Here is a 12,828-nt window from a genome sequence, read left to right on the forward strand (position 1 = left end):
ATAAATGGTAAGGGTCTCGGCTTGTGAAAGCTGGGTTTAGCTTCTTCCAAAAGACGAAGCTTGACTGTTTCACCGTGATACGCTCCTAATTCATCTAAAAAAAACTGAAGAAAACTTGTTTTGAATTTGATCTACTAGCGTTGTATTGCTTTCACTGCTCTCTATGGCATTGACTTGACATAATTCGAAGTTGAATGCTTGTAAAAAGGATCTTCCTAATAGAGGCATATTTTTAAACGCGACAAAAATAGAATTGGCATTGGTGTCCTTGAATTTAATTTGTGCAACAAACTCACCCAGTATCCTTATCGGGTCACCATTATTATTTTACAGGGATCAGGTTACAAGGTGCACCCGTGTCACATGCTGCATAAAATTTGATGCCATCCACTTCAATAGTAAGTGTGTACACTTCCTCTGAACCTTTACCTAAGATACTGAAAATGCTATTATTAAAAATTTCGTTATGACTATTTAGGTGATTTGGATCAGATAAAAAGTTTACATTTCTGCCTTTAGTTGCTTTACATACAGTTGCAAGATGTTCAATTTTGCCACATTTATGGCAAGTACTGTCCTTGTACTTGCACTCCTGTGATGAATGATTTCGCCATCCGCATCTTGAACATGGCTGCCGCTTTTTGCCTTTCGCCACTTGCTTATGGTGCGTCTTGTTTACGAAATTGACCATTCCGTCTGACCTAGTCCTGCTTTCCTCCATCGTACACGCCTTAGTCGCCAACTTGGTCTCGTACAGTAACGCCTTCCTTAGTGCCACATCCAGGGATATAGTCCCGTCTTCCTCGCAAAATCTTTCAAACAGCCTGTGGGACATTCCAACGATGAACTTGTCTAGAACAAATGCTTCTAGATGCTCTCCAAAAGTGCAGCTGAGCGCTAGTTTTTTTACCCTTGCAAACCATGCTGCCACCGATTCTTCAGCGAGTTTACGAGCCAGATGAAATTGCCTGCGTTCGTAGAATATGATTGTTGGCGGTGTATACTGGGTATGTAGCATGGCGCATAGTTCTTTGTATGTTTTTCTTGTCGGTAATTCTGGACTGCAGAGACTGTGTAATACACAATAGGCTTCCGAGCCAACTGACTTCAGTAATGTCGCCTTTTTGGAGTCGTCCAACGTGATTGCCACTTCTGTGAAATGCACCTCTAAACGCTCTAGCCACATCTGCCATGTGGATTCGCTCGGTACGAGTTCTGGAAAAGTCACAGCCAGCATGATGCTGAGGTTAGACTGAGCCATTGCCGGAACTTGAGCGTCTGCGAGCTTTTGCTTATGGTCAGGCATTTGGTTTTAGTGTTGTACATACAACTTTTCCGTCCTTGTAACACAAGGATGTTATTCACATTGTAAAATTTGCGTGGTTAACCTTAAAAATTAAGGAATTCGTTTTCCTCGTCGCCAATATGTAATGTATTCCAGCATGGTTTTATTCAAAGTGTGGCCGTCACTGTTAAGTACCAAGATCTATTATATCGATTACACAGGCAAAGATATCGATCGAAAGCTTAACATACGATATATACTAAATATGTTCTACATAACACTCTCTTTACATTAGAAAACTTTTGTTTTTTATTTTCCTTAATAAGTTCATGTAAGGGTTCAGTAATGGGTATAAAAGTTTCCTCCAATTGTTAATTCGTATGATTTTTGACTTGTTTGAGATCATCGAATTTCGACTTCAAAGCAAATCAAGCGTTGGTTAACTGAGACATAATATTTACGGTAGTATATTGTACAAACTTTACAGGTGAAAAACTTAAAATTTCCGAAATTTATGTAGTCACTCCTCAGTTACTAAACAAATACTGTAAGGGAACGCCATAATCTGTGATATTTATATACCATTTCCGAATAAAAAAGATTCGATATATTTTCTTCATTATATTTTGTTGGGGCGGTGCGGCTTGATCGATGAAAATAGTTGAAGCCCCAAGACTGAATGGTACCCAAAAAACACGGGAGTACTTTTGGGGTTTTTACGCGACGAGCGTAGGTGTTTATTAGTACACTTTGAAACATGAACTGCCTAAGCCTAACTTAACTTAAGCGCTCCCTAGCAGAGCGGAGACTTAGGGGAGAGATGGAGAGGGAGAGCGGACGGCAGTGCGAGCGCGCGAGATGTAGACATCTGGATAAAACTGCCGCTCGACACTGCCTCCTGAAATTAAACGCCCTTTTGACGTGAACATTCTCCCCCCCCTTGCGAGGACACCCGTAGCAAGAACCTCAGGATAGTAGGCTCAGGAATACGTTGGAAGTGTAGATCGGTCGTCCGTATGTAGGAGAGTGTGGTGGTCCTTTCCACACTTGTGGCAGTGATGACCACTACGGCAGGAGTCCTTGGTATGATTGTGAGCCAAGCAATTGGAGCAGTACTTCTGGATATGTACTTCCTGGAGCCGATTCTGGGGGCTTAGCCGTTGAAAGTGGTGGCACTTCCGTAGAGGATGGATCTTTTGGCAGACTCGGCATTGGTAGGATTTAAGACCTCGAGTACGTCTGCCATCCAAGGATGGGTATGGAACCCAATACTCGGATGGAGTATTCTTAGGAGGGACTTTTTGTACGGAAACTTGCGCTGAATAGGACGAAATGATGTGTGGAACTGAGACGGTTACTGGCCTTGGAGAGTCGGATGGAATCGTCGGAGTAGTAGGGCCGCTGTTTCGATGCAGCAATGTGTGATGCCGATCTTGGCAAGTGAGACAGTTGTGAGCGCTTGTGCAATCCCGGAATTGATGGCTACTTGCAAAGCAATTGGAGCACAACTGCTTCCTTTGAATATAGGCTAGGCGATCGTCTACCGTCATCTGTAGGAAGCGTGGACATATACGCACGGGGTGGTTCTTCTTGGAACACAGATCGCAGCCCTTGGGTATCGGAACTAACCTTGTGTTGAAGGAATTTATTTTTGGAAATTCTGCCACTCGATTTGTGTCTTTGGACTGGACGTGGTGGAAATTGGCAGATCGGAAGCTATCGACGGCCTCAAGAGTTCGATGGCGCTCTGTCAAATATGAATCAAGCTCAAGCCACGTAGGAATTTCGGCTTTATTTTGGATGGATTGCTCCCATAATGAGAGAGTAAGCTTTGGTAGTTTTGTCGAGCACATATAAACCAGGATAGGGTCCCAATTCTCAATATTAACACCGGAAAATTTTAAGGAAGTTAAGCAACCTTGAAAAGTGCGTTGAAGTTCCTTTAAGGCTGCTCCCGACTCCTGTGCTATGGATTGCACATTGAAAAGTGTTTTCAGGTTACTGTTCACCTGCAATCGCTTATTTTCGAAACGCTCAGTTAGGTTATTCCAGGCTGAGCGAAAGCCATCATTGGTGAGTGGGGATCTTGAAACTATGGAATGAGCTTCGCCATTTGTTTTTGAATTTAAGTGGAATAATTTTTCAACGGGCGTTAGACTCGGATTGTCTATGTATATTGCCGTGAAAAGGTCCCGGAAAGTCGGCCAGCGAAGATAGTCGCCAGAGAAAACCTCTGTGTCGATAGGAGGGAGCCGACAGCCATAAGACGTGGAATTTCGGGACGGAGTTACTGGAGCTTGAGGTATTTGGGAGGAGCCTTTTTGGATTTGTTCCATCAACTGCGCGGCAAATATTTCGTAAGTGGAGTACGTTTGGTAATACGTGGACTTTAGTATGGATTTTGTGTCTGCGGCGCTCTCGCCTGCAGATATAATGCTGTCGGAGCATATGTCGTATGCTGCCTTTACCGTTTGCCACAAGGAATTGAGGTGATCGCGACGGATGTTACAGGCGGATAACGTTGGTGTAGGAGCACCTGGAGCGTTCACAGTGGCCTCAAAGTGGATCAGACAGTCAGCTGTGGCCATAAATCGGGTTAAAGCGGATTTTACTGATGTTGCCATGACGTTAAATAATTTAGAATTTTAATTCAGATGTAAGGAAACGGATTGGAATCAAATTGGAATTTAGGAACCAATTAAGATTGTAAATATATACGGTCACACTGTCGGATAGGCAATAAATATTAATTATATCGGATGGTCGGACTTATGTAAGGAATTACGGACTTTAATATTGTTTGTTTGAAAGGAACACTTTTTGTGAGCTCTTGACCCACTGTGCACTGGCGATATACGTATGTATGCACACTGTACATATGTACATATGTGGGGTGCGAATAGCGGAATAACGTTGCGGGAATTGGAAAGACTTCGCTTATGTTTGTATGTCGGTGCGTTTGTTTGTCACCTGCACAACTAAATTGCAAACGATTTGCTGGAGTAAATTTGTGGATATTGTCACTTTGTTTTTAATTTTAGAAATAGTTTAGCCGTATTTGTAGGTCGAGAAAAGTAGTTGGAGTGGACTGTATTAGAAATAAGTAGTTCGAGTGGACTGTATTAGATTGTTTTTGTAAATATACACATGCAGCTGGAACACAGTAAAAAACAAGGAAGAACGCTATAGTCGAGTACCTCGACTATCAGATACCCGTTACTCAGCTTAAGGGACCAAAGGGAAATGGAGATATGCAAGCAGCAAAGCGAGATTTAAATACGCCACCTACCGGCGGTAGACAGATTTAAGCGTTCTGGGCGTTAGAGTGGGCGTGGACAATTTGTTTTTGGATCAATCGATAGGTATTGACGAGATCAATACATTTCAGTTAAAATTTTTCATCTAGCATAACAATTGTGGGCGCCATAGGCTTGGGCGGTTTGTGGGCGTTATAGTGGGCGTGGCATATTCGCGTGACAAAATTCTATCTTCTCTATCTTTGATAGTTTCCGAGATATCCACGTTCATACTTACGATTTTTTGAAGTTTGTGGGCGGTTTGTGGGCGTTCAAGTGGGCGTGGCAAATTTTTTTTTTACCAATCGATAGGTATAGATAAGAACAACACATTTCAGTTAAAATTTTTATTCTAGCATCAAAACTGTAGGAGCCACAGTTTTGGGCGGTTTGTGGGCGTTAGAGTGGGCGTGGCACTCTCCTGAAACAAATTTGCGCTGCGTAAGAAGCTCAGGAATCTGCACGCCAAATCTCAATAGCCTAGCTCTCATAGTTTCCGAGATCTCAGCGTTCATCCGGACGGACAGACAGACTGACAGACGGACCGACGGACAGACGGACATGGCTAGATCGACTCGGCTAGTGATCCTGATCAAGAATATATATACTTTATGGGGTCCGAAACGCTTCCTTTTGCCTGTTACATACTTTCCGACGAATCTAGTATACCCTTTTACTCTACGAGTAACGGGTATAATAAAGAGTGCAAATCTTAAGGACAATCTTTATGATCGGGAATTTTTTACTGTGGCTGAGTTATATTTTACACACAATTGGAATTGAAAATATATTTGAGAAATATTTTTGTTGAATAGTAGCACTGAAATATCTTCTGGAATTGTTTCAAGTGTACAATTGTGGGCAAAGGAAACTGGAATAATGTCGGGCACAAGTAACGGAATCGAAATACATATATTAAATGCCGTTGCGTCGGATTAATCACTTTTGGATTTAGACAATATATATGCTGGGACAAAATCAAAGAAAACTCCAGGAGAGGAAAATCCAAAGATTTTGAAATCCGGCTCGAAGGACCAAAATGTTGGGGCGGTGCGGCTTGATCGATCAAAATAGTTGAAGCCCCAAGACTGAATGGTACCCAAAAAACACGGGAGTACTTTTGGGGTTTTTACGCGACGAGCGTAGGTGTTTATTAGTACACTTTGAAACATGAACTGCCTAAGCCTAACTTAACTTAAGCGCTCCCTAGCAGAGCGGAGACTTAGGGGAGAGATGGAGAGGGAGAGCGGACGGCAGTGCGAGCGCGCGAGATGTAGACATCTGGATAAAACTGCCGCTCGACACTGCCTCCTGAAATTAAACGCCCTTTTGACGTGAACATATTTAAAAAAGTGTATTTATTGTTATATTATTAAAATCTCATTCCTTTTAATGATTATGGACCTATTTCTAAATATAAATTGTCATTACTTTTACGAATATTAAACTTTCCATCAACTATTTCATTGTTGATATTAGGTGTACCTTTCTGGCATGTACAGGATGTGTTCCTTCAACTCGAGAGCAATTGATTCTCCATCCTTTGTTGTTTTGCGCTCCTCTTTGAGGGTTGTGATCTTACATTTTCAGGCATCCTTGTCTTCGATAGCAGTGTCTTTTTATTAAATTTATTGATCTTTAATTATCATCTGATCTTTAATTATCATCTTTAATTATCATCTGGTAATTCATCTGGTTTTCCGGATTCATGATGGTGGTTGGGGCTTTTATACTTGGTACAGTTGTTACACGTTTTATTTAGCTGTGATTTGATGCTTACTACTTGTTTAGCAGTTGTTCAGTACTTGTTTAGTAGTTGCTTATTAGTTGTTATAGATGGTTACTATCTGTTATTTGATGAGGAAAGTAGAACCGCGTAGTTATAAGTTGCGTTGATAACTCCGCAGTTCTTCTTTCCACCTCCGGGAATAGAGCTCGTAATCCTATAATATCTCAACTAGCAGCTAACCTACGTTAGCTCAACCTCAGCGCAGCTCCAGCATCGCCTTTGGTCCGCTATGGCAGTAACCATCGTTACCATTGCCGCGGCGCGATCGTATTGTGAGTGTCTACTTCGGTTAAGCACAAACATTGGTGATCCCGACGTGATCCCTTACCAACAAAGGATCACACTCGGGAAACCCCTTTTTCCACCAAAAGCTGAACCTCTGACTGGTGAGAAGACCCGTTAAGTTCACTACATCCACCCGCCCTGGAAACCATAGCTCATCCAGCTTCACAGGATACTCAGCTTACTCCAGCTTCACAGGGTTCACAGCTTCATTCAGCTTCACAGGATACGCTTCTTGATCCAGCGTCATAGGTTCGTCAGCTTAATCCAGCTTCACAGGATTCACAGCTTCATCCAGCTTCACAGGACACACAGCTTTATCCGGCTTCACAGGATTCTTCGTTTCCAGGGCACACAATATGTCTACTCCATTCATAGAGGAAACAAGTCACACAAGAATCGATTTATACAATCGATTACTAGACAACCAAAATGAGCTACAAGTACAGATCCAACAGCTCATAAAGAATTATGGCAAGGATTCGGTCGAACGAAGCCACCGAGACGGCTATTATTCCGGTAAGCTAAATCAGTTGCAGAGAAGATGCAACGAATTGGAATCATCATTAACATTAGCCTCTAATGCTCTAACGGTCACCCCAGCCCTACAAAGGCACCTGGACCTCCATTGGGCGCTACTGAGGCAAGTCCACGACGAGCTGGATAGCACACCTGGTGTAGCAGCTCTGGCAGAAGCAGAGCTAGCCCAATTCCACACGTTATACGAGGAATACGAAATGAACCTGCTTCGACAAAACGACGCTTCAATGACGCTCTAGACTGGCCACGGTTCCATGATCTCTTTGTGGAATCGGTACATAATAAACCAATTCGACCAGTCAAAAACTACATATTCTTCACTTCGCTTCGTGGTGAAGCGAGGAACGTTTTGACAGACACAGCCTTCTCACAGGGTGGCTATGACGACACCTGGTTGCGATTGAAGGCCTGGTACCAGAACGGAAAAATACTAGTATTCGCCGCCATAGCAAATATTATTGACCATAAGCCTATAGACGGCTCCTTGCGCCAACTAAGGGCCTTATATGACACTATCAAAAACTCAATGAGTACTCTTTAAATCCTCGATGTCAGCACCAAATCCTGCGATCCAATCCTGTGTTTTATTATCAGAAGCAAACTAAACCAGCAGTCTCTAGCTGCACTGGAAAATTCAGCGGAAGCAATTCCAATGTTAAGGTGTGACCTGAAGTTTATTGAGCGGCGCGTTTGCATGCTGGAGACGATAAGCGCTCAACCGACATAAACACTCCGCCATCAGTCAGTTCACAACGAAGGGGCTGTAAGATTTGACACCTAGGACCACATCATCTTAGAACATGTTGCCGTTTCCAGGAAATGGACCCCAAAACACGGCGCCAAGCCATTATTCCAGTAGGAGCATGCACAAATTGCTGGTCTACAGCTTGTGGGAGTCAGTGTATTCGGCTAAGTTGGCATTCCTAGTTAGGACATTACCCATGGTAATTAACATAAATAGCCCAGATGCAACCCTTCAGTTTAGCAAGGATCCGATCCTCGCCCGAATACCAAAAATACCATTTTGATGGATTTTGGAGATTCTGCGCATCCTACATCCACTCTAGACGCCATGATTTCCTCCTCTTTGTCGCAAGCTTTTCCCGAGATCGGTTCGTTCCCTGCGTAAAGTGTTACAATTTTCAAACCCGCCCGCATACATACATCCGCGTGTGAAATTCTTAGAGTTTTGACCAGTACGACCTGTTATCACTCCCAATATTGGTGGTAAAATAATTGGGACAATATATTGAAAGAATCTAATCGTAATTCCCGGAAATCAGCAGTGACCAGAGACACGTGTGAATTCTCGGAATTGACGGAAGTTTCACAGTCCTCCCTGTGCGCACAGCAAGGAGCAGGTGCCGCGTGCAGCAGTTCATTACCGGAACCATACGTTTCCCTAGCGCCAGGCCAGAATCGCCATTTGAGATTCTCGTACCGCACACCGCGTGAAAGGAATCTTTCATCCTTGCCACACCTGGATTAATTTAATCATAGTCAAACCATAAGCGGCTTCAAGGATCGCCGCCGTCAGCCCGCGTGAGGTTTTGACCTTACCAAGTCCGCACCACGATCTACTAGTCGGATCACGTTGCAGTTTGGGCGAGAATCGCACCGGTGCTGATTAAGCGTAATTCGGGCAAGACCGCGGAAGCAGGTGCAGCATCCCAATTGGAATTTGAGTTTCAATTCTGATTTCCAGTTAATTTTGGCCGGGACTGCCAACTTGTTTTTGTATCGCTAAAGCGATTGTATTTTAATTTTCTTATTCTAAATATTTTAAATACAAGTTTCCAATTTAATTTAAGATTCCTATTTAGCCATTATACTTGCGTGTGTTCTTACGACATAGTATGACATATATACATCGTCATCAGGCCTGCTGACTTCCTTGGAGAGTTCGTAAGTACGGCATAGCCGTAAATCGTTTACATTCCTACATATATATATTCATTCATATTCATATTCATATATACATGTAATTTTTCCACATTCGTGGGTTGATAAATATTAAACAAGAATCGGTTACCCTTATATCATTTAACGTAATCCGCCTGAGTGCTTTTCTGTAATTTTTGAATAAGTTTACCACATAACGATAAAATATGTAGTCAGTTCGTAATAATTTAACGCAAACTAAATATCCATTTCTTTTCCTATTTGATATTCTTGTACTGACATACGATCATATAGAAAGTCGTTTGGCGTGAAGAACGCTTAGTTTTAAGGTTTCAAAGTTGCATGCCCCACAGGGAAACCAAGGGGAAGGAAAAAACCCCCCTGGTGGACCCAACAACTATCAATCCTCAGAACCAACTGCCGATGCCTGTTCAACAGAGCAAAGGCTGGAAATGAGGACACTGGTAGAACTACAAGTATGAACTAGCCTCTTACAAAAAGGCCATTAGAAGAGCAAAACGAACTGCATGCAGACCTTCTGCTCTGACATGGAAAAAACAACTGATGCCGCAAGGCTCAAAAAAATACTCTCTAAGACAGCCGCGCCTTTGGACTATCTTCAGAACGCAACGGATCATGGTCAGACTAATTAGTGGAGCCCTTCGAACCACCCCGAATGAAGCGCTGAATGCGATCTTGAACCTACCTAGCCTGGACTTAGCAGGCATGGAAAGGGCTAAATCGGCAGCTATTCGACTGAGGGACACAGGGCAGTGGAAAGCCCAATTTTGTGGCCATGCTAAAATTCTTCAGCATGATAAATCTATTCCGAAGATAACGTATCTATGCAAATTCATTGAATATAGTCATACACTCTTTGAGGCCCTGATTCCAGATAGAGAGGAATGGGAGCAGAGCCGACCGGGCACGACGAACTCAATCTGTTTTTATACAGATGGCTCCAAATTAGAAGGACACGTTGGCTGAGGTGTATACTCCGAACAATTAGATATCAGGAAGTCATTCAGGCTCCCGGACCACTTTAGCGTCTTTCAGGCGGAGGTCCACGCTATAAAAGATGCACTAACCTGTTTAGGGAACTTAACCCTCCAAAGATGACACCTAAACTAATATAGTGACAGCCAAGCGGCTATTAAATCGATCTACTCGACAAACACCAACTCCCGTACAAAAACAGACTGTCGCAGATCTCTCCACGAGATGGCTAATCAGTTTACTATCAGCCTAATATTGGTTGCAAGTCACCGGGACATCGTAGGCATAGCGGACGAGTTAGCCAGGCAGGGTACCATCAAGCCTCTCCTCCCAGGAAAGGAGAATGTCGGTATGCCCATGGCAACCTGCAAGCTAAATATAAAAAAATACTTTAACAAACTAGCCAACACCCATTGGCAAAACGCACCACAGTGTCGAATCTCTCACCAGGCATGGCCTGTGATAAACAACAAAAAAACCTCGGAATTTCTCTAGCTCAGCCGCACACAGTGTGGCATGTTGATTCGAGCTCTTACAGGCCACTGGCTTGTTGGTGCACATGCCGGCAGGCTAAAAGCCCCGCAAAATGATTTCTGCAGAAGCTGCAGGGATGAGGAAGAAGAGGAAACGGTAGAACACCTTCTCTGCTTCTGCCCAGCCCTATGCAGACTCAGACTGAAACACTTAAGAAGTCCCTTTATCGACGGTCTTACCGAAATATCGGAGATTAATCTCAAAAACATAAGTGCCTTTATAAAATCTTCCGGGTGGAAGACAGAGAAGGAAAAACGAGATCATGCGGTATCACAATGGACCCATAGAGGTCTAAGTGTGTCGGACCATAGTCGGACAGCCGCCCCATCCTTACCTAACCTAAGGTTTTAGTGTTAGGATTTGTAGTATTAAGAACCATGAACCATATTATCGTATTTGCCTTATTAAATGAAATTTAAGATGAATTAATTTGTGATCTTTTGAGGGCACCTTAGAGGATGTAGCGCAGCGGTTGTTTTAAGGGTGGAGTCTAATGAGACTTCACAGGTAGGGTGGGTATAGAAGGTGGCAAATAACATCTGGGCCTCCGTCTTCGATAGGTACAGTCTCCGAATCTTAGCCGTTGGGTTAAAATCCTTATCGTTACCGTCTCTCCGTCTACTATTGTTAGTTCTGTGACACTCTTGTTTCATCTTAACACAAACCCACACCCATCTCCCTGAGCAGGCCGGTCAAAGCGTAGACAGAGGTGTTAGGGTGGACAACGCTCATAGAGTGTGTTCGTTACAGAATCAAATGGCGCCCAACAATGGGGCAAGCCCGATGCCTGATCAGGCATCTGTCGTTTGACAGCCGAGCTTCCCGAAAATATTTCAATCCATCCATTTTTGTATAATTGTAGTTTCAGTTGGTACTTCATTTTTGACTTGGATTTGATGGTACTCTGGATAGATTCGGAGCCATACCTGCAGAAATGTTATACTTTTGTTACATGGTTTTCTATCAGTTCGGTCATACTCGGACATTATAGTTAAACACATTTCATTTTGATTATTTGACACTTCGGAATTTTAGTTCTTATTTAAAGTAAGTTCTTCACCAGGTTTTCAGTTTTCAAGCCACACCTTCTATTCAATTAAAATCGAGATGTGTTCTAGCTGAAAAGATTCGGCTAGTCCCTCTTTTGATTGGTTAGACCTCAAAATACCATTTTTATATAATTAATTCTGCAAACATTTTCAGTTAATAATTAGTACCTATCGAACAAAAATCAACCTGCTGCTACATTACTCCTGCGGATAAGCCCCTCTCATTTTTATGATGCTATCGCATTCCATTCGCAAAGTCTTGCGAATCAAATGCGAGCATTTCAAAAAAGCATATTGGAGAACCAGAGAACATTTCAAGTAACCATGACAGATACAATCACAGAAAAAATGACTCAGATGCTTAGCCAATTGAATAGGTCTACGTTTGTAGATAACAATACGCAGAATGAATTTCGTAACAATTCAGGACAAGTCGATTTCCAGAATAATCAGGGTCAAAACAGTCAGCGAGTTAGGAACTCTCCAGATGTGCGAAACGATCGCAGCGATCTTTCTTTGGATCGTCCTGACAGAATTTCAAATGTGATTTCCAACTGGCGAATCAAATTCAGTGGGTCAGCTGACGACATTGCAGTTGAGGATTTTATATACCGTATAAACTGTCTCACTACTCAGATCAGACCGTGAAATAAAAAGTGCCATGCGTCGTCGTAAGCAGGGTTCAAACGAAAGTTTTGATGACTTTCTTGACGCAATGCTTATCATAGCTAATTCCATCCGAGAGCCCATGGATGTTAGTGAGCTAGCCAGCGAAGTGCGCCACAATCTGGAGCCAGACTTTAAACATGAGTTACTACATGTTGACACCCCTTCTTTGAAAGCTTTGCGTAAGGCGTGTCACCGCCACGAAGAATTTTATCGTAGCACTCGGTCAAAGCCAATTCAACGCCCTAATGTAACCAAACGGTTTGTCAACACAATTCTTCACGAATACGATTCTGAAGATCAGTCCGAAGACGAAGCCGATGTCGAGGGCGAAGTCTGCGCAATTAAGTCGGCAGACAAATTCATATCTTGGAACTGTGATAAAACAGGTCACAGGTTCCATGATTGTCTAAAACCTCGCCGTATTTTCTGTTACGGTTGCGGCATACCCGATGTATATAAACCAAATTGTGCAAAATGTAAATCGGT

The 12,828-nt window shown here is 42.9% G+C and overlaps 1 protein-coding gene across 1 annotated transcript in view; it reads right to left on the reverse strand.

Moving 5' to 3' along the window:
* Nucleotides 1–8,401: 8,401 nt before the first annotated feature.
* Nucleotides 8,402–12,828, reverse strand: part of LOC119561517 (histone H4-like) — a 51,161-nt gene continuing 46,734 nt past the window's right edge. The window contains exon 2 of the mRNA XM_037875168.1: nucleotides 8,402–8,672. Within this exon, the coding sequence (XP_037731096.1) occupies nucleotides 8,402–8,672 (271 nt within the window). The remainder of the gene's footprint in view (nucleotides 8,673–12,828) is intronic.

Source organism: Drosophila subpulchrella, unplaced genomic scaffold (genome assembly GCF_014743375.2).
Source record: "Drosophila subpulchrella strain 33 F10 #4 breed RU33 unplaced genomic scaffold, RU_Dsub_v1.1 Primary Assembly Seq358, whole genome shotgun sequence".
Lineage (NCBI taxonomy): Eukaryota > Metazoa > Arthropoda > Insecta > Diptera > Drosophilidae > Drosophila > Drosophila subpulchrella.